This window comes from Euleptes europaea, chromosome 6 (assembly GCF_029931775.1).
Source record: "Euleptes europaea isolate rEulEur1 chromosome 6, rEulEur1.hap1, whole genome shotgun sequence".
Classification (NCBI taxonomy): Eukaryota; Metazoa; Chordata; class Lepidosauria; order Squamata; family Sphaerodactylidae; genus Euleptes; species Euleptes europaea.
In genome coordinates this window covers 96,798,902-96,826,536 of record NC_079317.1, presented here as the reverse complement: position 1 = coordinate 96,826,536, position 27,635 = coordinate 96,798,902, and the positions used below count along the sequence as shown (strand labels likewise).

The 27,635-nt window shown below is 41.0% G+C and overlaps 1 protein-coding gene across 1 annotated transcript in view; it reads left to right on the top strand.

The window, feature by feature from the left end:
- Window positions 1-253: 253 nt before the first annotated feature.
- Window positions 254-27,635, top strand: part of KMT5B (lysine methyltransferase 5B) — a 30,399-nt gene continuing 3,017 nt past the window's right edge. Inside the window, exons 1-8 of the mRNA XM_056850849.1 lie at window positions 254-480; window positions 4,134-4,281; window positions 16,538-16,703; window positions 20,047-20,156; window positions 23,086-23,252; window positions 23,565-23,584; window positions 23,705-23,841; window positions 24,644-24,840. Of these exons, the coding sequence (XP_056706827.1) occupies window positions 321-480; window positions 4,134-4,281; window positions 16,538-16,703; window positions 20,047-20,156; window positions 23,086-23,252; window positions 23,565-23,584; window positions 23,705-23,841; window positions 24,644-24,840 (1,105 nt within the window). The 5' untranslated portion in view covers window positions 254-320. The remainder of the gene's footprint in view (window positions 481-4,133; window positions 4,282-16,537; window positions 16,704-20,046; window positions 20,157-23,085; window positions 23,253-23,564; window positions 23,585-23,704; window positions 23,842-24,643; window positions 24,841-27,635) is intronic.

The following is a 27,635-nucleotide window of genomic DNA, read 5'->3' as shown; positions in this document are numbered from 1 at the left end:
CCTATATCTGTTTCTATTAAACTTTCTGTGAAACTTTCCTTAAGTAGCCTGCTACACACATTTCAGGTAAAAATCTTTGTTTTAATGAAGGAAGTTGTTTTAGTGAAGAAACAAAAATATATTGTACAATGTTAAATATATTTAAAATGGTGTTTGTTAACTTCTCATTTTTATAAAGCATTTGTTTTTGCGATATCTGTATTTTGAACTATTTCCTTTTGTTTGTGCATTTTACTTCTGCCAGGAAGTTGAACTACAATTGACTTCTTAAAGCCTTTGGAAGAAGGACTAAATGCAACGGGGGCAGATTGCCTGTGGGAATGAAGTGGTTGGGAGAATCCAAGAACATGGTGGTGAATGGCCGGAGAAATGGAAGCAGGTTATCTAATGAACACCATCACAACCAGCCCAGATTACAGAGCCCTGGAAAGGAAAACCCAAAGACTGGCAAAAATGGAGTTGAGAGACGATCAAGCAGATGTATGTATATGCTAGTGTGATAGGAACTACTTCATTTAATGATTTGTCAAGTTTGTGAAACTAATTTTCTTATGGAACTTGCTTTGTGCCTTTTTTAATTTCATGAAGGTTGTATTTGCTGAGTATATTTGTGTAAATATTTACATTGTTTCTGATTAATTTTATTCATGACAGATCAATGTAGTAAAATAATTTATTCTCATTTCTCAAATAAACCTGTCCCAATTAAAGCTTAAATGTGAGCTGTTTACTGTTCTTCTATATGAATTATGTGAGAAATTGTGTCTAATGTTTAATGTGCAGTGGTAGTCAGTTTGATCACAGAAAAAGAAGTGGCCATTGCCATAAAAGTCAGTGGGAAGCTTACTTTTGATTTCAGTGGCATGTGGATTATACTCTTGGTATTCACAGAAGCAGTTGTAAGACTCTTGTGCTTATTTAGTCTGTTTTTTAAAAACCATAATTGGATTTTTTTTAAAGCTGAAATTTGAATTAACGGTGGCATTTGTTGGTCATAACAACATGAATATACTTTTTGATGTTAAATGCGAGATCATGTAATGTAGAACCATGGTAATGATATCACTTTAACAGAATCATAGAAGGGGCCATACAGGCCATCTAGTCCAACCCCCTGTTCAATGCAGGATCAGCCTAGAGCGTCCCTGACAAGTGATTGTCCAGCTGCTGCTTGAAGACTGCCAGTGAGGGAGAGCTCACCACCTCCCTACGCAGTCAGTTCCACTGCTGATCGACTCTTACTGTTTTGTGTCGGGGGCTCCAAATAAAGGAATTGTGTATTTTCATATCTGAGTACATAGTATGGGGAGATGATCTGTTGCTTTATATTGGCAGAAAATAATTCCTTTTTGCAATTTTGATTTCAAGCAGAAATGTTTGTATGTGCCACTACAGATTTGAGCCACAAGCAGAACTGGTCTTCCTGATGTTTGCTTATTGAACTTCTTCAAAGCCGTAGTATAAATAATTCTTTAGAGAATGGGCACCTGTGGGTGTCTTTATACCCCCATCCTCCCTTCCCTAGCTTATAGGCTATTTCCATTTTCAGTTTCAGAGCCTGGGAGTTTGCCTCCATTCCATGTAAACATTGAGTATGTGCTCTGTCTCCTTTCCAGTTCCAGATCTGCTCTGAGGCTGGAAGGGAGCTTGTGAGTAACCTTTTTCAATGTGCTATTGGCCTTGGGCAAGGAAACTGTATGTGTGAATGGTCTATTTGCATGATTTTTCTTTTTCTGGTACGGGAGCAACAATCTCCCATGTATTTTCAATTCCCTTATTGTACTTCTACAAGAGATTTTTCAAGTGCACCTCAGCCACTAAAGTATAACTGGAAGAAACTTGGAGAGGCCCAGTTCCAGGAAGGGCTGCGCTGATGAAGTCGCATGCCTTTTATATAAAGGGAACATATTTTTTAAAGGAAAAAAGTGAGCAATAGTTCATTAACATTAAGAGAGAGAATGAGATACACAAAATGACTCGTATTATCAGGTCAGAGAGGATTTTCTGGGAAGCAGATTTTCAGCCCAATCCCGGGGGGAGATCCATGGTGGCCGGGAGTGGCGCAGCTGCACCGCCTCCTCAGAAGCTTCCTGGCCGCCATGGGGGCAAAAAGAGTAGTTAAAAAAAATTAACTTTAAAAGGGGGGAAATCCCCATTGCCTGCAACAGGGCTGCACCACCAAAAAAGGTGTTGTGATACCGCCACTGTGCAAGAGGGCGTTACTGGGGCGAAAGGGGTGAGGAAGCTGCCTAACCGCAGTTCCTCCCCTGGGAACGCCGCCCCCCCCCCAACGCCAGCATGGGCTTTCCCTTCTGAGAAAGCCCTGCTGACGTGGCTGTACTGGCAGTGGGGGCCGGTGGCTGCTGGACACCAGTGTGTTTGCTGGCATAGGTGCCACCTTATTCCATGATAAGGTGGCACCTACACTGGCACAGGGTCACCCCTTCTCCTAAGGAGCTTTGGCTCCCCCCCTTCTGGGATGGCCTCTTAGTGGATCACATATAGCCTTCCATGTGAATCATAATTGCAGAGCATGCTTGGGTAAATTTTGTCTCAGATGCTTGAATGGTGTCTACTGAACACTCATTAACCAATATAAACCTTGATTAGCTGTCCAGTTGTCATATTATGGAACTTCTGTGCCTCTTCCCTTTGGCTTTGAAGCTTATGCTCCCTTACCTGAGCCACCTTCACTGGTTCGTGGCTTTTGTCCTCCCTTACCCTTTTCAGATACCTGTTCTTACCAAAGTGGTTCAGATTTTTGAAAACCCAAATAAAGAAGTGAGAAGGAAAACATGCATGTTAAATGTGACAATTTTTATAATAATTTTGAGCAAGTAAAGGAGAATCCATAGTGCTCCTACCCTTGGACTTATGAAGACCAAGTAAATGTTGTACACTTCAGTTGAAACCATACCCAGCAAGGCAAATGCAATAAAATGAAGTATGGCATATCTCTCGTGAGGTAACTTTCACTGAGAAAAGTAAAATCATCAGCCTTCTGGCCATATGAAAATAAATCATAACACAACCCATTTTTTTCTCAGAATGGTCACTGTGCTTCCACTGTATAAATATTTCACTTATAACATTTCCATGTAGCACTATGAAATACTAAACTACGCTAATAGCTGTCTGATTGGTCCTTAATTATGGTTATAATTCCATTTAAATTCCCCTGTGATAAACCAGTGGCTTGGACCCAGACCAGTGTTCCTCTGGGTGCTAGGATTTCTGCCCACGGAGCTCCATTTTCCCACTTTCTCTCTCTTGTGGTAACTTGAAATGCCTCCCAAAAATCTATCCCTGGGGGTTCTCTGTCCCCTAGCAACATGAATTAAGGGGATATTGCATGCTGCCACAGGAGGGGGAGGGCAGGAAAATCACACACTGGGTGGAAGTCTTTGTGCCTGTGGAAATGCTAGTCTGGATATACGGCAGTAGGAGTTAAAGTGCAGGCTCTTGGTTCAACTACAGGAGCAGACAACTTCCAGTATGCATGCCAAATAGCTGCATGGCAGACCATTCAGTTCACACAAGGATGGTTCTTTTCCCAAATAAGGCAAGCCCCTGAGGGGCTGGCTCCACCTCTGGGGCTGGTGGTGTGGGAGAAGGCAACAGGTTTGGCTCATGCTCCTCATAGCCTCATGGACTTGTTTGGCCACCAGCTGGTTCTGAGTTGAGCCCATGTGGTGCTGGCAACACCACTAGAGCTCAGCTTGCACTCAGGGCATCTGACAGTGTACAGCGCTCACTTGTCCCTCCTCCTCCTCCTCCCCTCTCATTTGCTGGCACAACATCGTCTTTACAAGTAGATGTTGTGGGAGAGGAGGGATTGTCACTTATGGAAAATGATTGCTTAACCCTGCTTGAAATCTTAATTTCCGAAGGTAAAAATTATGTGCGAATCAAAAAAATAGGGCTGCTGTTCCACTAAACAAAACATGTTGTACTCTTATAGCAAACACCCTATTTTTTCTCTTTATACTGGCATATATACACAGCAAACTGTTAGGCATCTAAGTTCCCACTCCTGTTGTTTTTCCTCATGGAAATGCCTCATAGAAGGGGAAAGTCCTTGAGATTCAATAGTCTGTTTCAGCTAATACTGACATTTCTTTTGATTTATGCAGGTAGTGGTGGTTCGGGATTTGAAGGCCAAAGTCGCTACGTGCCTTCCTCTGGAATGTCTGCCAAGGAGCTGTGTGAGAACGATGACCTAGCAACTAGTTTGGTTCTTGATCCATATTTAGGGTTTCAAACACATAAAATGAACACTAGGTAACTTACTTTAATTTATTTACCCAGAAAACATAAAGAATAAATGTAGAGTTGGCAACTCCCAAATTATGACAATGTTGTCTTTCAAATATAACACAGAATTGGGATACTACCTTGAGCCAAGCAGAGTATGATGTTTCTAATTCAGATCCCTTTAATCTTCATTGCCATGTTCCAAGTAAGACTTCCAGCTACACAATGCACAACGTGCAGGAGTGCGCTTCCAAATTTTGAACTCATCAGATCACTACAAGTGTTAACATATTTTACTATTTGTGTGTTGATTTGGTTTCTTAATATAATATGAAAAGTTGTTCTTTGGTCTCTATATAAAGAATGATCACCGCCTCATCCTCCAGGTTGTTTTCCATTTAGACAATTTGCTGGAGGTATGTAATGATTGATTACTTTAGAAGTAACATTTACAGGAAAAATCCTGTCTTGTTAGAGTTCTTCATGGTCTTCTAGTAGTTTCTAGTTTCTTGAACCACAATATATATTTTAGGTAAGTGCATATTTTCCCATGTACTATCTTAGTACTTGGCATAGTGGTTATTTCTGGGGAAAATAATTAACTCATTAACACCTAGCCTTTAAAACATTTTGCTGGCCCCATAATTTTTGTGCTGTAGGTTTGAGATCTGTTCAAAAAGAGTTCTGGAAGAAACCTGAGAACTTTGTTTCTATGTAGGTGTCTTAAGTCAGTTTTACTTAGTATGGGCTTCATGCTTAGATTAAAATAATATTTTTGTGTGTCAGATTGTGGCAGCTTTCATTGTTACCAGAACTGTTGACTGTCTGAAATTAATACTCAGAATCTTTAGGTGTTCTTTATCACACACCATTGAGAGTAACATTTATTTTAAAAATTTCAGTTACTTGTCCTATATCATGACATCATAGTCTGGGAAAACTATCATAAAATTGGCTCTCTTAAAACACCAGTGAATCTGCTTGAAGGTGCTGCTCTACAAAACATGGTTTAGTATAATATATTTTGAATAATGCAGACTGTTGGATCACCTCAGCAGCATGAAAATATAGAGGAATTCTAAATAATACATTTCATATACCTATATCTAACAGTATAGAAGTTAAATCCTTTCCCCCTGAAATAAGCCCCTCTCATCATTTATATGTCCACAGTCTGTCATAGTTAGGGATTTTGTCCAGTTCCTTGTCCCTCCACTGTATTGGTCATCACTTTGCAGAATCAGTTATTGTGTGTTTTTGGAGCTATAAAAGCAAAGTAGACCTAAGAATCTATGTCTGAGCTTTATAGAAAGGTGCCTTGTTCTTTAGTGGATGGTTGAATAGTTGTGGGGAATCAGCATACACTGAGTGAACATGTAAATGACTCTTCATTGGATGATTTCTTTTTTCCGTTTGACTAGCTCTATTACCACCCTTTTTTGTTTATGGCTTTGTGTATCATGTTAACAACTAGGAATTTTGTCAGTATCACTGGTTGCAATTGGAAATAATGAAGGTATTTGAAGTATTCCTGTTTGATTCCTTGGACACGTGGAGTTGACATCTACCCAGTATAGTTTGTGAAGCGCAGAATTGTAACAGTGATACAAAATATTTCAGCTGTTCTGATTTTCATCGTTTTTTACAGTGTGGAGAGTCCAAAGACATCAGATCTCTGACATCTCTAATTTATTTCTTTTCATAAGTAATTTTTTGGTTCCTAATAGAATTTTGAGAGTGGTTAAGATGTCAGACTAGGACCTGGGGAATCCAGGTTCAAATCCCCACTCGTGCCTTGGAAGCTTGCTGGGTGACCTTTAACTAGTCACACTCTCGGCCCTGACCCTGGCTAGTATTTGGATGGGAGACCTCCAAGGATTACCAGGGTTGTGATATGGAGGCAGGCAATGGCAAACCACCTCTGAACGTCTCTTTGCTTTAAAACCCTACAGAGTTGCCATGAGTCAGCTGTGACTTGATGGCAAAATAAAAATAATAAAATAGAATTATTTGCATTATGAGCAAATAATTCTCTCTTTGCTTGTATCTAAGGTCCTATATTTCTTGAAACATCTGATAACTTCTTTGAGCCAGTCTCCTAACATGACTATAGGAACTGGTGGTATGCTAAAAAAGATTAGCACGCTTCTTTCTAATCAGTCTGACCATAGGCCATTTGGAGTTGCTTTTGAATAGATTATCCAAAATGTTCAGGACAGAAGGCATTTCATACTGGTCCTGTGTTGTTGTTTTTAATTGTATATATATTTTATAATAGCTGCTCTTGAAAATTCTACCAGGGCACAAAGCCTGGAAAGGTACCATTTCATTTTCGTGTCACTTTACCTACATAAAATTGGGTCCAGACTAAATTTTCCATCAGTTGAATGAAAGTTTCCCGCCTTTGCCCTCCCACTGAAGCCCACTGATCTCTGCAAGATATGGCCCCTGGTGGATATAGGACCCTGAGGAATATCATTGCAGTGTCTGCAATGGGAGGGGGCATCTGTGGAAATGGCCAATTTAGTCTGGATCCTTTTCATTGACTAAAGAATCTATAATTTTTTTCTACGTTACAGGCCTAGAGTTGTTCTCCTGTTTTAGGGATAATATTTCCTTGTCAGCATTTCCTTTTTAAAACTCTAGTTTCTTAGTCATCACGGAAACATCTTTAGGCCAAGCACATTTCAGGTTGCTTCAAACATCGAAAACTTGTACATAATTTGAAAAGGGTTGCAGTTAGGTTAATGAAATACCAGCATTTGCCATCACTATAGGTAAGAATAGTTAAGTTGTATTAACCCAGTAGAGGAAGCATTTTTGCTACTTTGTGATGAGCTAGTGAATCCTGCTTTGGAAATAAGATTCACATGGTCCAAATTTGTAATGTCTGCTGAATCAGTTTCTTTTAAGATGGCACTTTAGATATAATCCTGCTTACCTCAAAAGGTTGCAACTTCCCTGCGACAGCACATAACTGTGTAAAGGAAAATACAACTGTGTGTGTGTTTGTGTGTGTGTGTTTTTAAACATAATCTGAAGACTGACACACTCCAGTCAAAACACTATATTTGATACCTTTAAAAGTCTTGCTTGGATTAGGGTCTGCCCAATCAAAACACAAATAAAACCTTCTGACTTCTAGTATGGGAATATAATAGTATGGGAATGATACTAAAATGGGAGTGGCTACCTACAAAAAGCACTGACAAGGCTTGCATATTCTTGGATGTGTTGCCCAAGATGCCCATTAAGAGGGCTTCTTGAGGGTAAACTGCTTGAGCAAGTGCTTTTTTCACTGTTAAGATAAAACCGTGTGAGTGTTATAAAAATCCACTTCATAAAGTGCCACATACATGAAGAACGGCATATTACAATAATATGAGGAATCTCTGGGTTTGTGTTGGTAGACCTGTATTTCTGAGTTGGATTATTTGCCACACTCTCATATGAGAACTTGCTCCTTAAAATTTCAGTTATCAAGAAAGAGGCTTCCTTGTTTCCAAGTAAAGGTTTGCCCTTAGATATTTCAGAAGATTCAGAGTTGTGAAATAAGGTAATTATTAAATGCAAATTGTCCTGTATGAGCATTTAATTAAAAGCATTCTTCTTGATTAGCTTAGAAAAATCTGTTTTTAGTCTGTCATAAATTAGATGTTATCAATTGCATTTGTAGAATTTATCACCAGATTAGCAGTTTTGAAAGTTTCCTGTCCCACGTGTGTCTGTCTGTGTATTGGGAGGTATGCATGTAACTGTACTTGTCAAATCTTCAGCCTATATGCATTTGAATTTACTGCCTTACATAGGCATACATGTTTTCTATACTAGATGCAGTGTCAATTCTCAAGCACAATATATTTCATGCTCTACAGATGCAGGGTTCTCTAACTGATTATTACCATGAGGGTCATTTGGGACTTTCCCTCTCATCTGGCAATTAGATTTCATCTTAACCAACACTGTTTTAAGCCAAAGGTGGAAGGGATGAAAAGGATGTTTTAGTCCAACCTTTAGTCCAAATAAGGTATAACAAATCATTCACAATACCTTCCACAGACCAGTCTCAACCAGAGCAAAGTGTGCCACAAGCACATAGGGAGGCACATTGCGGAATGATTCAAGCAGGTGAGCCACATGCCAGAAAAGGTGCATGCACGCACTACTAAAAGATTGATTGTTAGAGGAAATACTGGTCCCCAACATTAAATCATATGGCAGTTGAAATGCTGGTTTCATAGTACATGGTGGTGTACAATTCTTCAAACATCGAGTTTTTAGAGTATAGAGTTTACAAACAGATTATCTGAAAGGATCCCAAAGCAGTACAGACATAGGGAAATATGCCATTGCAGCTAAAGCACAGAATGGCCTTATTAATTATTGAATAATGGCCATGTCTTTGATTATTTTCCTAGATTATTAAAAGGAGCAGGTTGAGAGCCAGTGTCATGTAGTGGTTAAGAGCAGTGGACTCTAATCTGGAGAACTGGGTTAGATTCCCCACTCCTCCACATGAAGTCTGCTGGGTGACCTTGGGCTAGTCACTGAACTCTCTCAGCCCCACCTACCTCACAAGTTGTCTGTTGTGGGGAGAGGAAGGGAAGGCGATTGTAAGCCAGTTTGAGACTCCTTAAAAGGCAGGGAAAATCGGGGTATAAAAACCAACTCTTCTTAAGGAAAAAAACGAATCCTTTAAAGTTTCTTTTTCTGTTACGTTTTCTTGTGTCTTGTGGTCAGTCTACCATGGAATTCGGCCACCTGAGTAAATTTTAACAAGCTGTCATTAGAAGAAAGATAGGGGCACATAGGATTTAGCTGTGGTTAATGCCTCTTAACTTTTTTTCACCACAGCTAATTTTTTTCACCACTTGTCATTTTGAAAACAGTCTTGTAACATATCCAAAGTGTACTTGGAAGAGAAATGTGCGACAAGTGGCAGCAGATCTGATAGCTAAAGTAAACAAGTATCTGTGGATCAGACAAATTGAACGACATTCCCATTGTTTTAATATGTTACAATTTATATCCTAAGATGAAAAATTATTTGGGGCTGTTTTTGATAGAATCATACTTTCGCTATTCAAAATTCTTCTAGGTAAGGTTTGCCATTATGTGAGAAGTACTTAATAATAACACATTTTGTGTCCGTAATTAGAAACAAATGAAAAAACACTGATCTGTGTCCAACCGCCCAGTTATGAGAACTTAAGAGACCTTAATGGAGGTCCCTCATGGAGGAGAGGGGTATTCATGGCTACTAGTTAAAATCGATACTAGTCAGGATTCATACCTATTCTTTCCAGGATCAGAGGAGCATGCTGAATTTATTAGGTGCTGTGGAACACAGGCAGGATTGTGCTGATGCAGTTGTCTTGTTTGTGGGCTTCCTAGAGGCACCTGCTTGGCCAATGTGTGAACAGACTGCTGGACTTGATGGGCCTTGGTCTGATCCAGCATGGCTTTTCTTATATTCTTATGTATTTTAAAAAAGGGGGTGGTGATTTCCACCAATTACCCTTCTCCACTGCAGCCTATTGGCTCCCTAAAATGTTGTTCCTTGGAATCACCAGAACCTTAGGGACAGTGGTTGGATACGAGCCTCTTGTTCAAAATTTATTGAGTTGCATCCATTGTTTCTGTTCCACTAATGATGGAGCCTTTCCCTGTTCTGCCAGTTCAAGGATGCTTAGGTTGGTGGAGCATACCTCTTCAGCTGGTAGAATTCTTCTTGCATGTACATTGTTAGTAGAATGGAAACATTGGATCCAATGCAGAGTGATTATATCGGAGATGACTAGGTAAAGGCTATTTAGGGTTGTGAATGATTTTATAGGCTGATGAATAGGTATGATTCTTGGTTAAGTTTTAAGTCTTCTATTAAGGAGAATTTCATTCCCATTATGTATGTATTTGCAACTGGATGTCAGACTCTGAGCATCAGCAAATTCTTTCCACAAAATCTTCTCAACTGCATCCTTTGGTGGTTAGGAATGTCCGGTTACCCGGGTGTTGACTGCCTTAGTGCTCCAGACAAAAGTGAGGGAGAGCTTCACTGAAGCATTAAAATAAAAAAATTGCGAGTTGTGCTTCATAACCTTGGCTTCTGTTTACCCAGTGAAGTGCTTTGCTTCTGCAGTTGTGTCATGGTGCTGTTCTAGAAAGCTGCTTTCCTAATAGATAAGACTACTGATTACCAGCCTTATTTTTTTATCATGTCCAGTTTGTAGTATCTGTACTTCCTGTTACTTCTCTTTTTCAAAATTTATGAAATCAACTTACATGTAGCTTCTAGGATACCTTCTTGGTTTAAGCAAGGCTGCAGCCTCACATGCCCCTGGCCATAAGCTGGGCTCAGCTAAAGACTATAACTTTCTATGCTACCCTCTTTTATATTTTGAAGAGTGCAGTCATCTCCCTGCCTCCTTTTTTGGTTCAGCTAAACAGGCCATATTCCAGAGGAATTGTTATTCTCTTGAAGCAAAAAACAAGCAGGAATTTTGTGGCAGCTCCAAAAAAATACATTTTATTCTAGCATAAGCTTTGATGGACTAGAGCCTGTTTCATCAGATAAAGTGCACAGTTGGCCATGAACACTTGCATTAGAATAAGATTTGTTAGTGTAAACAGGCTAAACACTCTTAATTTGTGCTAGTAAAATAAATTCCCTGTTTTTATAAATATTCTAATGACTGCAGAATAAACGTAGCTTTCTTTGGATACCCTTTGTATATATTTTGTATTTTTTACTACTCAAGCTTGAATTTTCTCCTTTAATATACCCAGCAACTGCATTCACCTGCAGCCTTATCACATTGGTCACTTGTGCTCAGTGGGTACCATGCAGAAATCTGTACTTCCTAATTCTGTAGGGTTTCCACTGATAACAGCAATTCTTCTTTAATGTACCTTATAAGAGTACTACCTGAGGAATTTATCAAGTTCATTCTTTCCAATTTTAATGGTTGCCCTTTCATGAAATGACTTGGTTAGTCTTCTCTTAGAAGAGAGCCCTTTTCTAAACAATGACAACAAGACTTTTAGGATTCTTCAAACAAATAATAAGCCTTAGAAATGCTAGATTTGAGTCCAGTACCCCCGTAAAGACCAACTAGATTTTCAAAGTATGAACTTTCCAGAGTCAAAGCCCCCTTCATCACATACAAGTTGGAATAGAGATCTTTGAATCCTTATATCCCACTTAGAAGGTGGGAGGAGTGTTGCAGAAAAGGAAATAGAATGCAGAGATACAATGCACATTGTAATCAGCTTGATTTGAGCAGAGGGAATATGCTTGTGGGCAGAAAATTAGCAGAAATGCCCCCAAGCATCTCCCCTCCACTCTAATCAAGCTGATAATTATGTGCATTGTACCTCTGCATCATGAGTTCCTTCTTTGCAACACCCTTCCCATCTTCTGACTGGGATATAAGGACTCAAAGATCTCCATTTCAACTAGGGTTTCCAACCTCCAGGTACTCTATAAAGACAGCAGTATTAGACCAAAGTAACATTGCAAAAAGGTGCTATATTATATTTACAGTGAACACTCTAACATGAGCAATTCTTATATTCAGCATTGCTTATTTAAACCAAACAAAAAAACTTCAAACTTTTAGAAGCATTTTCCATATCTGTTCCATTCACAGTTGTAAAGAGTTCAATTTCGTGTTGAAGAGTGCATACGTGGAACTGTATCCGGTTTGTTGCACTGTCTTGTGATGCAAGGTCGGGGTCTCTCAAACAATCCAGTCCGGAGGGCATGTTTTACAGGGGTCTGGATAATTTTCGCCCTGTTTCGACCCTTTGTCTCCATCAGAACATCTTTTTGTTGCGAGGAAACAGGAAGCGTTCAGAGAACACTGAGTTCATCTGCGTGGCTTCTATGCAGTTCCACATTGGGGACTGCGCAGGCCAGCCATGGATAAGATTTGTCAACTTCTTGCAAAATCTAAAAAGAGAGTGCTCCCCCTCCCCTCGGGGCATGCAGCCTTCCCGCCCAGCGGTCACAGGACCCAGGGGGAGGGAGCACTCTTCCCTCCAGTTCTCTTTCTGCCGCCACGGAGAGAGAACATGTTAGCTTCTTCTGCAGCAATGGAGTCCAAAAAGGCTCCCCTATTCAAGAAATGTGCCACTTGTGGTACAAAAATGGCTAAGACAGACACTCATAAAGAGTGCCTGTTGTGTTTGGGAGAAGGCCATATTTCTGCATCTTGCAAGAGTTGTGCCAAACTCACCATGAAGGCCCTGAGGGGCCGTTCGACTCGCCTTCTCTCCCACCTCAATAAGGAGTCTCTCCCTCTGGATCCGGCGGTAGGCCCTTCAACCTCATCGCAGGTCATTTGGTTTAACCCGGGCCCTCTTCCAAAACATCGAAAACCTCCAAACCGTCGGCGGGAGGGACTTCCAAGTGGGACAAACCTTCCTCGGTGGTCGTCCAACCCGCTAAATTTATCGTGCCGCTGCCGCAAGATGGCCGCGGTCGGGGCTCCTCTCGCCGCTCTTCTCACTCTAGATCTCCATGCCGCAAGTCGCCTTCACGGTCCCCAAGGTCGAGTCGACGTCACTCCCAATCCACCTCACCTCGCCGCCAAACTCAGACCAAGTCTCCGCATCCACTGGCTTCTCTCGCCGCCGACGTTTTTGGGCGCCGGCCCATTACCATTGAGGACTCGCCTCCTCATTCCCTGGCTACCCCCTTGGCTCCGACTCTGAGCAGGGCCCAGGAGGTTAAAGTCTTTATGGAGCAACACCTCATCAAGCTCTACAAAGACGTGCCTTTGGTGGCCAGCAAATCGGTGGTGCTACCTGACACCGACACGGGTGATGTGTCGGGAGCTGTTGAACCGCAATCCACTATCACTACGGAATCTCAGTCGGTCACTGAAAAGGGCCCCGCAGTTTCGCCTCAGGGATCGTTACACATCGAGCCCGACCAAGTGCCTCAGCCACGATCCTGTACTCCGACACCATCCCAGTCTCATCGGCACCGTTCGGTTCCTCGTCGGAATCGATCCCCTCGTTGGAGCCGATCAGCCCGTCGGAGTCAATCCACGTCTCGTCGGAGCCGATCATCCCGTCGAAGTCGGTCCGTATCTCAACAACCTTGAATGTCTGTTTCTCGATGCCGATCTGCCCATCGGAGTCGCCTTTCCCTCTACTTCAGAGAGTAGTTGCCAAACTCAGTCACGACCACACCAATGCCATAGTGATCACACCTTTTTGGCCCAGGAGGTCGTGGTTTGCGGTGCTAATGTCCCTTGCCCACGAGGAATTCATCCACCTACCCAAGGACCCTTCCCACTACCCCCTGAACATCCAACTGGCAGCCTGGAGGATTCGTCCCTAGGGCAGTGGTCTGATAAAGTAGCCAGGGTTCTATTACATTCCCTTAAGTCTTCCACCCGCAGTTTGTACAATGCGAAATGGAAGCGGTTTTCTACTTGGGCGACAGCCAAATCGTTTTTTCCTGTTACATGCCCGTTGTCCTCTATTTTGGATTATTTGATGTCCCTCAAAGATGATGGTTTATCAAACTCCTCCATTAAAGTTCATTTAGCTGCTATTTCGGCTTTTCACTGTAATATAGACTCTTTTCCAGTTTTTTCTCACCCTCTATCCAAAAACTTCCTTAAAGACCTCACCAACTTATACCCCCCGGTTTCACCTCCCGTTCCGCAATGGAGCCTTTCGTTGGTACTCTCACAACTTATGAAGCTGCCATTTGAGCCACTGGCTACATGCAAGCTTTCCCTACTGTCTTTCAAGTCGGCCTTCCTAGTCGCCATTACCTTGGCGAAGAGGGTTAGTGACCTTTCAGCACTGTCACATTCCCCTCCGTATACTAAATTTCATTCCAACAGGGTTGTGTTAAAGCCAAAACTTTCCTTTTTACCCAAAGTTGTCTCAGCCTTTCACCTTGGCCAAGACATAGTCCTCCCGGTATTTTTCCCTAATCCATCTTTGAGTGCAGACAGAGCCCTATACTCACTAAATGTTTGCAGAGCTCTCCTATATAAAGCGATCACGCAGTTTCAGAAAGGATGATAATTTATTCATCTGCTTTGGTGGTCATCATAAAAGTTGTCGAGCCTCTCCACAGACCCTCTCCAAATGGATCACATCAGCCATCAGGTTGGCTTACGAACTTGCAGGTCAAGACTGTCCTGACATGATTAGGGCGCATTCAACCAGAGCGTATGCGGCATCCATCGCATTTTCCTCTAAGGTTGATCTTCACGACATCTGTAAAGCTGCTACTTGGTCCACGCCATCCACGTTCATGAAACACTACGCCGTGGATGTGGACTCTGCTAGAGAAGCAGCCGTGGGACGTGCCGTTTTGCAGTCGCTGTTTCGGTGATTGTCCCACACCCACCTCCTGGTAAGCGAGCTCGCTATTCTCCCAATGTGGGACTGCATAGAAGCCACGCAGATGAAAAACAGAGTTTCACTTACCTGTAACTGTTGTTCATCTGGTGGATCTTCTATGCAGTAATACATCCCTCCCTCCTTCCCCGCTGTGGGACCTCTCCGCTTCATGTGGTTGTTGGTTCCATGGCGGCAGGTTGGAGAACTGGAGGGAAGAGTGCTCCCTCCCCCTGGGTCATGTGACCGCTGGGCGGGAAGGCTGCATGCCCCGAGGGGAGGGGGAGCACTCTCTTTTTAGATTTTGCTAAAAGCTGACAAATCTTATCCGTGGCTGGCCTGCGCAGTCCCCAATGTGTTACTGCATAGAAGATCCACCAGATGAACAACAGTTACAGGTAAGTGAAACTCTGTTTTCCTCCTTTCGCAGGAGCAGATACACTAACTGCCTTGGACATGTTCTGATGGAGACAAAGGGTCGAAACAGGGCGAAAATTATCCAGACCCCTGTAAAACACGCCCTCCGGACTGGATTGTTTGAGAGACCCCGACCTTGCATCACAAGACAGTGCAACAAACCGGATACAGTTCCACGTATGCACTCTTCAACACGAAATTGAACTCTTTACAACTGTGAATGGAACTGATATGGAAAATGCTTCTAAAAGTTTGACGTTTTTTTTGTTTGGTTTAAATAAGCAAGCTCATGTTAGAGTGCTCACTGTAAATATAATATAGCACCTTTTTGCAATGTTACTTTGGTCTAATACTGCTGTCTGTATAGAGTATAACCAACATTACAGCAGGCTGATTACTTGTTTTACCATAACTTCCAGGTACTAGCTGAAGATCTCTTGCTATTACAACTGATCTCCAGCCGATAGAGATCAGTTCACCTGGAGAAAATGGCTGCTTTGGCAATTAGACTTTATGGCATTGAAGTCCCTCCCCTCCAGAAAACCCGCCTTCCTCAGGCTCTGCCTCAGAAACCTCCTGCTGCTGGTGAAGAGGGACCTGGCAACCCTAATTCCAACTCATATCTGATGAAGGGAGCTTTGACTCTTGGAAGCTCATACCCTGAAAATCTTGTTGGTCTCTAAGGTGGTACTGGACTTGAATCTAGCTGTCCTACTGCAGACCAACACAGCTACCCTCTGAAACAAGTCTTAGAAATGTAACCCAGTATTTGGTATTTTCATCTGGAATGCCAAATCAATTGCACAACATCTTGCTTTCCAAAGCTGCTATAAAGAAGAAAGCAAGAAGAGTATTTGCTTACCTGTACCCTTTTTTGCTCTGCAGCTTTTGAGTGCTGTTCAACTGTTGCAAGATTGTGTGTGTCGGGTGGGGGGGACATATGCAGTTTTAAAAAAATCTGTTTCCATTTGCCTACGTAATGTAATGTGGAATGAGGCACCCAGTTGTCATGCCTATTCCATTTCCTAGTGCTTTTAAGTGCACACACTTAATTTTGCATGCTCTAATTTTGAGGATCCAGTGTTCATGATCACTGCTTCTAATCTCTAGCCCAGATGAATAAGGTACTTCAGTCTACCTTCCTCTTTTGCTAGTCAGCGTGACTGGTGAGAACCAATCCAGTTTATACGGTTTGCATAGCTCACTTCTTACAATAAGTGCAGAGTGCCTCAGAGAAAGTTAGTCTGATCCAAATGGACTCCCAGCTGGTAACAGCCCCTAGTTAAGCTGGTGTGAGAATCCAGCATTGCAAGTAAAACCCTTCCTAGCTATGTAAGTAAGCATTTTAATGGCTGTACTTATATGCATTTCCTTTAATACTTACGTCTGATTCTGTCAAAGTGATTCAGTTATTCTAGGCATATGAAGTGAGTAAAGAAAAAAAGTGTGTTTGACTGGATGGGCTTCTTGTATTTATTTGTTTATTTATTTATTTTAGGTTTCGACCAATAAAAGGAAGGCAGGAGGAACTGAAGGAGGTAATTGAACGTTTTAAAAAAGACGAGCACTTGGATAAAGCCTTCAAGTCCTTGACGGCAGGTGACTGGGCCCGGCACTATTTTCTTAACAAGAACAAAATGCAGGAAAGGTTGTTCAAGGAACATGTAGGTTTGTTTATACTTAATTTGAGTTTGGATTATTTGTGTGTGGGGGTTTGCAAGACTCTGATGAAAGTTAAATTAAACTAGTAAAAGAGCATAACTTGTCTTACTTGCTCTCAAGTTTTAACAAATGCTCTATTCTTAGAATTAAAAACAGGATTAATTACCTGGATGGAAATAAGCTTTATGGGAAAGGGTCAAATGGAATAGCATGGTTATTCAGGGCTCAAGGAGGAGCATGGTGGTATTGTGTAAATGTGTGATGCTTGAAAGAAATGGAAGAACCCAACAACCATGACAGCAGCTATACAGGGAGTGGGGGGCCAGGGGTACAGTTTGACTTTCTCTGGTAAATGCTTAGTCCAAATATGGACTGGTGCAGATATTATTCCATTGATGACTCTATCTTAGTTGATATTGGTTGCTGCCTCGCCTTGACCCCTTATGAATGTACATTCAAATGAAATATTCATGGTACCAAATTAGTGCGTTGAAAGTACATTCATATGAGGCTGAGCCAAGATACAGCTGCTTATATCTTAACTATCATTTTACAGATTTGCCTTAAGTGAAATACATATTGAACCTAGCTACAACTCTTGACAAGGTAGATGGTCATCCGCCTAAATTGAACAATCATCTAACTCCCCTGCTACTGTACGCCGCCACTGCCATAATCTTGGCCAGGCCTCCAATTGGCCTTAAAAGATACCTCCTGGCCTTCACTGCCTATTGCCAACAAAATGGACTCACCATCAATACAGAAAAATCAAAGATTATGGTCTTTGCCAAATCCTGGAGACATTATAATTGGAAAGTCAACAGAACCACTTTAGAACAGGTCAAGAGTTTCAAATATGTAGGTCTGACTTTTGTGTGTGTAAAGTGGCTTCAAGTCGCAGCCGACTTATGGCGACCCCTTTTGGGGTTTTCATGGCAAGAGACTAACGGAGGTGGTTTGCCAGTGCCTTCCTCTGCACAGCAACCCTGGACTTCCTTGGTGGTCTCCCATCCAAATACTAACCAGGGCTGACCCTGCTTAGCTTCTGAGATCTGACGGGATCAGGCTAGCCTGGGCCATCCAGGTCAGGGTGTCTGACTTTTACCTATAACTTAAGCTGGACACAGCATAAAACACGTGCAGTGAACCAAGCCGGATGTTCGGCACAGGCCATAGTAAGGTTCTTCTACCATCAAGGGAACCAACAAATCCCAGCAGCACTACGAATCTTTAATATGAAAGTATTGTCACAACTGCTATACGCTGTGCCAATTTGAATTCATGCCTACTCAGATGAAGTGGAATGGATCCAAGGCCGTTTTCTCAGGTGTCTTGTAGGGCTCCCAAATTGTGTCTCTTATCTCACTATCTGCTCCGAAACAAATCAAAAACTAGTAACAACTAGGGTCTGGTCATCGGTCATAAAAATTTGGCTCCGGATCCATACCATGCGGGGGAATCAACCCTGTTAAAATATCTACTAGAAGACCCATACTGGACTGAATGTTCTGAATGGACAATCAAGATAAAAAAGAAAATTGCCCAGATACGCATCGACCTGGACTCCCTGCTTCTGTCCAGCGACAGTTATATCCTAAGGCTAATAAAACAAAGACTAGCCAAACACGAGTTCCAGCGCAAATCTCCTTTAACGCCGCCAATTTGCTCACCTCAATACTTTGGACTCCCACCTAATTTCTGTTTAAACTACCTGGACCGTCTTGACAATCCTAAGCTCAGGAAAGTCTTTATGCAAGCTAGGACTAACACATTGCCTTCGGCGATCCTCCGTGGCAGATTCCTGAAAACACCTTATGCAGAAAAAGTCTGCAGATATGGCGTAGGATGTCCTGACTCCCTGTCTCATATTCTTTTGGACTGCCATCTTTATGTTTCCCCAAGAAGAAACCTCATAAAACCTATAGTTTCGAATTTCTCCTCAAATAACACGAAAATACTTCACAAACTATTAGCTGATAAGGATCCTGAGATAACCGAAAACGTGGCAAAACTTCTGACGATAGTCATCAACCAATGGGAATCTAGTCAAAAGTAGAATCAACATTAAGGAATGATTTATATTAATTTTATTTTACTTTAACTTTTATCCTTTTATATACTGCAAATTGTACTATGCCAATAAAGGTATTTGAAATTCAAATTGAACTATCATTTTACAGATTTCCCTTAAGTGAAATACATATTGAACCTAGCAGGGATTGGGGGGACTGGTAAACTTCGTCGTAAGGCTTGGAGCTTGAAGTTCAACAATAAAACAGAAAGCCGAATACTTCAGAGAGAGATGGCTTAGTACTCAAGGGATTTAGAATTTTTTAGGAATCATGGGATTTAATCATTGAAACAGATATGAGTGTTTGAAAAGGAGTTTTCTTCAAGTTTAATTTAGGAGGTAGTCTGTTTCCCACCTTCCATAATAACACATAAGAAAAAGTGATAGAACCCCAGAAGCTCAGTGGTAGTTTTCTAAAAATTAAAGTAACTTCCTATCCCCGCCCCCAAAGAGCTCATTGTTGGTGATACTGGATAATGATGTCAAATTTGAACCAGCAAGAAATATTTTGGCATTCCCCGAAAGAACTGTAATGAGTGGTGGCTGGAGATCTCCTGGGATCGCAACTGATCTTATTTGTCTTTTTGATGGTCTATGGTATCTGTAAAACTTTCTCCAACACCACATTTTGTAATTAGAAAATAGATAAGATAGAAGAGGTGTGATCAGTGCACATTAACAGTATGAAAGCATATAAAGAGCTGTTACTTCTCCTCTACCCCCATAGCATAAGAATGAGAGGAAGCTGATTTAAGAAAAAATGTCAGAGTTATACAAAATACACATTTAATCTGTGTTGGTCATCACTGTCATATATGGTAGAATGGTTTACAAAGGGGTTACACATGAAGCTGCCTTATACTGAATCAGACCCTTGGTCCATCAAAGTCAGTATTGTCTACTCAGACCGGCAGTGGCTCTCCAGGGTCTCAGGCAGAGGTCTCACATTGTCTACTTGCCTGGTCCCTTTAACTGGAGATGCCGGGGATTGAACCTGGGACTTTCTGCCTGCCAAGGAGATGCTCTACTGCTGAGTTGACTTCCAGTTTATGAGAATGAGGGTAATTTTAAAGAGGTGGCTGTTTTAATCTGCTGCAGCAAAATTTAATCGTATGCCAGAATGAATTTTATTTGCCTTGAAAGTGGGCCCTATTTAATTTTGAGAATGTGCTCTGCATGTGTGCGCGCGCAGTATTCATTCAAAATAATTTTGAAGAACTTTGATACATTTTCTTGTGCAGTAATTTCCTGATCATTTTTTTTTTCTGTTGTAGGTATTTATTTATTTACGAATGTTTGCAACTGACAGTGGATTTGAAATATTGCCATGTAACCGCTATTCATCAGAGCAAAATGGAGCCAAAATTGTTGCAACTAAAGAGTGGTAAGCATTGCAGTAATACTAGTACTTTGGCAGAATTCTGTGAATATTTGTTGTTAAATTTGCTGGTGTGGGGTTTACAGGGGGAAAACCTATAACTTTCACTATATACTAGTGCTTTGGCAAAGTTCTATAAAACGTTTTTGTGAAATTTGCTGGTGTGGGGTTCACAGGGAAAAAACCCTATAATTTTCACACTTTTGTGTGCCTTTTGTGATGCCTGTTCATTTCATTGTTCTACTGGTGCTTTGGCACACGTTTTATTTTTCTACTTAAAAGGGGTTGTTTTAAGAGTGAGCCAAGTCAATCACGGACCATGTAGTAAATAGAACAATGTCACAGAACCAATCAGATTTGGCTGTGGGATGACATTGGTGAGGACAGATGAAGGTTTATTGCCCTCACAAAGGTTCCATTCATATTAGAAGGCATATTTGAGTGTTCATTGGAATATGTATCTGCATTTCAGTGCGCACTTCTCCCCCTGAAAGAAACCAAAGCAGATAACCGAAAATTTCAGATTATAAAATCATTTAAACAAATTAGTCAAAGGAAATGCAAACATATCTGGGGTGGTCTTGGTCCGCCAGGCTGCCTATCACAAGCTTCAGATTGTAAGCCATGGGTTAAAAGTCAAGGGCCAACAATCCTTCGGCTCTTCCCTTTCAGTTGCACCAAAGGGCTCATAAGAACATCAAAGGGCCCTAATGGATCAAACCTGTGGTCCATCTAGTCCAGCATCATGTTTCACAGTCAGTTGCTCTGAAGGGCCAACTAACAGAGCTTAGAGGCCAAGGGCTTCCACTGATGTTTCTTCCTAGCACTGGTATTCAGAAGTTACTGCCTCTGAATATGAAGGCTCCCATGGTTAATAGCCATTAATGCACCGATCCACCATCTGCTTGCATCTTTGTCCCTGCCCAGAGTAAGTACCTGCAAGGAGGACAAAACAAACTCAGCCTAAATAGAACTCAGCTGCTGCTAGATTGCTACAAGCAAGCCAGCGGGACCATTCCTTAACCCGCAAGCCATAGTGTAGCATAACAACAAAAGAGAATGAGTTTGTTTCGAACACTTCAATCTTCCCTGAGCCCTGGAAACACTTTGGTACTCCTTCCATATGAACCTACCTTATCAGTAAGGTCATCTTCAGAAGCCTTGTGTTGGGTGCTCTTCTCTGTCATGGCACCAAAGTCATGGACTTCCCTCCCGAGGGAGATTTGTCTGTCCCCCCTCTGCCATTGTCTTCTGCCAGTAGGTGAAGACTTTTTTGTATTTAGCATTTCCCCACTGACCCTGCTTCTTGTTTGTGTGTTTTGTTAAACTGTCTTTAATTGTTATGTTGTGTGTGTGAATGTATGTATGTACTTTTAATGTTTTGAATGTTTTTGGTTGTTCACTATCTTGGGGACCTTACGTGGGGCGGAAATAGGAATGCCAGGTCCTCCCTCTCCTCCAGCGGGAGGTTTTTGGGGTGGAGTTGGGGTGGGAATCGTGTGAGCGGCAGCATGCATGTGCCCCCTTCCTGCTCCTGAGCCAGCTGATGGATTGGCGGGCAATCCAAGTGACCTGGCAACCCTAGGTGGAAAGAAATTAAAATAAAATTTAAACAAAATATAAAATAAATAGTCCCAAGCCATGCATTACAGATAGACAAGTGTCCACATTCAAATGTGTATCTCATTACTCACAGTCGCTGAGCCAGCATATAAAGTGCACACAAAAGCCAGCTGTTGTACTTAGATGTGCCTTAGTTGGATTGACATAAGGAAGCAAGAGTGGGAGGTGGAGACTGTCATCCTTTTTGTTGTACCCCTCCTCTCCTCCCCCTGCCCACTTGCAGTTTTTGATTTATGAGATGTGTTGTTTTATGTAGTGATGAATGTATTTAACTAATAGTGCCCCCAAAAAAGTTAGTCACACAGCACAAGCTCATGTTTTATCAAAATGAATGTTGGAGAAAATGGCTTTAAATTAAGAAAGTCATGAGTTCACAGGATTTCCAGCTGGTACATACAGTAGAACAGCAAGATGTCATAAATGGGAAGCTTTCACTTTTTTAGTCCACTTGAGGTTCAGTTCGCTGAATGTGATCTACATATGCATATTCTTTGAGGCCACAAATATATTTTCCTCTGTTAAAAAATATTCTATGGTGGAAAAATATCACAAAATGTTTTGGCTTCTCTTGGAATATGTAATTTCCCACTCTGAAGGAAGGTCATCTTGAGCTTTGGGTGCTTATCACCCGCTGTTTGGGGAGGCAGGACTAAAAACGAAACTTCCTGTCTCGTGGGCGAGAAGCGCCCGTACTTCCAGTTTTTTCTCCTGCCTTGCGGGGAGTTCACGATCCAGCCATATCTGCGACCTAGACTCACATAAATTTAGAGAAAGTTTTCCTTTTTTCTTCTAGGGCCATAGCATCTAACACGGCGGTCCGTAGGGCCTTGTGACTGAGGCCATGGCAGGTCGATTATAGATCTAAGGCCATCCTCCTAGCTCATCCCTTTAAGGGAGGCAAGCTCTTCGGGGAAAGACTGGACAAAATGCTGTCCGATACAAAGGACAAAAATAGGTACATGCTTAAAAACCATAAGAAGGACAACAGATTCGGTCAATACCAGCAGTCCTTTTGTTCCTCACACACACTGTCCAGATTTAGACAGGATCAAAGGTGACCCTCCTGGCCCTCCCAGAGAGGATCCTTTTGAAGGTACAATAGATTCAATCGCCCAAACCCAACCTTTCAGAGGTGACAAATTTGACAAGTTCCCCAAAGGGAACAAACAGTGACGTCAGGGAAACTGTAGTGGGGGGAAGGCTCCAGCCATTTCTCCCCCATTGGTGCAGAGACCAGACGGATGCCTGGGTCCTACAGATAATAATGTTTTGGCTTCTCTTGGAATATGTAATTTCTTCCTTTATTTTTAAGGAAACGAAATGACAAAATAGAGTTACTAGTGGGTTGTATTGCTGAACTGTCTGAACTAGAAGAGAATATGCTGCTCAGACATGGAGAAAATGACTTCAGTGTCATGTACTCAACACGGAAAAACTGTGCTCAGCTGTGGCTTGGTCCAGCTGCATTCATCAACCATGGTAAGCAATGAATATGTAAAATATTAGATAACTGGCTGTACTTTTCAGAAGTAATTTTTAATATGTTTAGTCACTTGAGATTTGTTTGGGCCCACAATTTAATTAGAATGATCTAAAATACTTCTGTTCTTAAGAAGTCAGGTGGGAACATGAAGAATGTACCATATTTTTCTTGTTTAGTGTAATGTCCAGTTATTCAGTTTTATAATGAGTGGTGAAATCAGTATGAAGCCTTACTTTAGATATCTGTAACTATTCATGTTTCAGGTCCTATCAACAGCTAATTGATTTTATCTTTTGGACCTTTTTCAGATTGCAGACCCAACTGTAAGGTAAGGGATCAGAGTTTTAAGACCATCCCAACTATCTGTTTAAACATAAGAGATATTTTTAAATGATTATTGTTTAAAGTAATTAGATCATTGAAAAAAGTAATTATTTTTCTTCAATAGTTTGTGTCAACGGGCCGGGATACAGCATGTGTGAAAGCCCTACGAGATATTGAACCTGGAGAAGAAATTTCTTGTTACTATGGGGATGGGTTTTTTGGAGAAAATAATGAATTCTGTGAATGCTACACATGTGAAAGGTATGTACTGAGTATGTAAACAGTAATCACAAATGATACTGCAGTTGAGTTACACAGCTACATTAAAAAGTTGAGGTCTGCCTGCACCTGGGACTTTTTATTCTAAACTAGGCAGCTGTTGAGGATTTTAGCATATTAATAAATGGTGATTCTTTTGGAAGCAGTTCATTTTGTGTTTGAATTTTGTTGTTTCTACCAGGCAAGCACAGTTACTAGTGTCCTTTTGTATTACATTTGTTTATACAAAATTAAGTAAGTAGCATGAATGGGGTCTGTAAAGAGAAGGGCAATATTTGTGAAAAGAGGAGGGAGGCGTATCTGATAACTCTTAATTAATTCCAGTTAAAAATCATAGTGCATTTGAGGAGTCCAGTTAAACGTTTACATTTATGCATGTTAGATGTGGATCACAAAAGCATCAGAAGAGTATCAGTTTAATTGTTACTAGCATCTTTACACTTGTTAGATGTTTACCTAAAGGGAAAATATTTCTACATGTATTTTAAACAATCATTGGTATATACTGTATTGAATGTGAGTGTTCCTTGAAGCAGGTTTCACCTGACAAATCTATATTTAAAGGTTGCGGCTGATTTCAGAAAAGTATAAAAGCCAATTTCCTGTATTTTGACTTCCATATTACCTCTAAAATAGGAGTCTTCTAATGATGTAGAAATGTTTTAGTGAACTTGGTTTAATCTAAACACATCAGTATTGATCTGGGATTCAGATTATTTCATCAAATAGCATTTTGTTTCTGGTACTCTTTGAGGTATTAATGTATATTACTCTCTTTTAATAGACGTGGAACTGGTGCTTTTAAATCAAGGGTGGGACTGCCAACTCCTGCTCCTGTGATCAATAGTAAATATGGACTCAGAGAAACAGATAAACGTTTAAACAGGCTTAAAAAGTTGGGTGACAGCAGTAAAAACTCAGACAGCCAATCTGTCAGCTCTAACACTGATGCAGATACCACTCAGGAAAAAGTTAATGCAAGTAAGTAAGGTGTATGCATTTGCATTTATTTATATCCTGGTTTTTACCGACGGAACTCAGAGTGGATTAGAACAGCATTCTCCCCTCCTCCATTCTCTCACAACAACCCTGTGAGGTGTGACAGGATGAAATTTTTGTCACAAAGCCACACAGTGAGGTTCCATGATAGAAGTGGGGATTTGAATATGGGTCTCGCAGGATCCTAGTCTAATGCTCTGTCCACTATGCCACACCATGGTGATCTAAAAGAAACCATACAATTTGGGCTTTTACATTAGACTTTTTCATTTAGTGGAGGATAAAGTAATAAGACATTTATGCTCCATATAAAATTGGTGGTACAATATTGGGATATATATTTTCTTGAAGATCTTTACCCCAAGAATTAAAATTTACATGTTGCCAGGCCCACAGGTGCTTTAGAGGGAGGCACGATGGAAATCAATTGGCCAACAACCTTTCTTCAATAAATCAGCTGTATGTCCTGTTTTGAATTATTGTACAACAACCATTCACTGCTCCGGTTAAAGATAATTTCATTCTCTATAACGTTTATCTGAAGTCTGAATTGATTAAAAATAGTTACGATAGTATATGTAAATCCCCCATTAAAAACTTTTTTATGTACATTGAGACTCAAACAGTGCCATCCTCTGCAAAGTTATTCTAGTCTAAGTTCACTGAAATCAGTGAGTTTAGACTGCAGTAAATCCTTATAGGATTGCACAGTTATTTTATTACATACTTTAAGGGGGTCTGTATATCCCATCAAAATAGCTGCAAAATAATCAGGCAGATGTTGACAATATTGTACTTCCACCAGGTAAACTGCCTGTAGAAGAAGGGAGGTACTGAGGTGTATAGGTTTCTCATTCCATACTAAACAAAATTTAGCGCATTAAGGTTGCACCATAGTCATGAATTTTGTGGTTATTCTATCTACACCCATTAAAAAAAAAAATCTACAGCTGGGGACTGTACCCCTTCAAAATTGGTTCAAGGTCACATTCCACATAAATGTGTAGTCATTCTTGTTGCCATAGAATGTACTGAGTTGCTAAGGCTTCACGTTGAGGCTTAGAATTGATGTGCCAAATTTCATACAAATGCAGCACTAATAAGTGGCCAAATGTTGTTTTTTAATCCAGATTTTTAGGAATTTTCACATACATTGTCTCTTGTGAGCTCAACATCCAATAATGGGTTTGGTTTATTGATTCACCTGCTCACTCAGAAAATTTGCGATATTTTCATGTACATGTTTTGGCTGCTGGATTTCTGAATGCAACCCCACACACACTTTTGCCACCCCAATTCATCTTGTGTACAAGTTACTGTAATGTTCAAAATGTACTTGTGTGGTGGTTTAGTGTGCCTATAGCAACTGCAAGCAAAGTTCTCTTGATATTCGAATCTATTATATTGTAAATCTATTTTAATATATGTTGACATTAGATATTAGTTGCATATATTACATTTGTATATATTCCGTGGTAAGAGTGCTTCATATGTGCATTTCAGGGTATTTTTATCTTTAGAACACTTTAGAAACCTAACCGGAAATTATGATATATAGAAGTGGGGGGCAATGACATGCACAGGGCATCTAATTTTCCCATGCCCTGCACTATTTCCTCTTTCCCTCCTCTAAGCAACCCCCATATCCTCACCTTTCCCTGCTTCCTTCTGTATTTCCCACCCACCCACCCACCTACCTTTTATCTGCCCCCCACAACTTCAGCTACATTTATTATTTCACTCATACTCTTCCTTTCTCCCCAATGGGGATCCAAAGCAGCTTATATCATTGTCTTTGCCTACATTTTATCCTCACAACAATCTGTGAGGTAAGTTAGAATGTCTAACTGGCCCAAGGTCACCCAATGAGCTTCCATATCTGAGTGCTGAGTGCTGGGTCTCCCAGATCCCAGTCTGAAATGCTAACCAGTATAGCACACTGGCTTTTGTGGGGTGGCTGCCATTGAACAGTAGCAAGCCACCAGACCTGGTTGAGTCATGTAATTCAGGTGGTAGCAAGTCACTCCGTGGTTGCTGCCATGCCTGGCCCCAAGGATTCCTTCCTCAAAGGCCAAAACAGCCTGGGAAAGGGCCATGCTCCCTCCCCCTGCCTTTTACTGAGGGAAACCAAGGCTTGATGGCTGTGTGGCTTAATTTCTTAAAGCTACAGGTGCTACTTCTGTTATTGGGGGTGTTAACCCCCTAATGTTTTATTTTTTAGATTTCAGATTTTTCTCAAACCTAGGATGTCTCAGGTTTGTAGAAAGATCTGTCTTGTCTCCACATGGCTCCAATCTTTAGATTTAAGTATCCATAGATTTGAGCCATATTGATATCAAACAAATCTATATTTTTGTTAGTATCATGATGACACCTCTGAGCTATTTTAAGTTGCTGTTGTTATTAAATCAACATTGAATTGAGGGGAGGCAGTCAGAAAAGGTTTGGGATACATGTGGCTGCTACCACAGTGACAGAGTGGTAACCTTTAACCTTTTCAGATACGGAATTAAATGCATTCAAGCCTTGAAAGATCTTAAGTGTAAGTGCTGAAACTTGTTGCTTTAGGGTCTGTGCATTTTTAAAACTTTCTCTAAGTAAACAGATACTGTATTTTATTTGTGTAGATAATACAGTTAATATGGTACCTCCAAGGAGCTAGAATTAATTTAAAAATGAGATTTCTTAGTGCATAGGAAATATATAGAGTTGGGATCTTGAAGAACTCATCTTTTCAAATGTTGAGGAAAACAGAACAAATTGAATGTTTGTTCCTA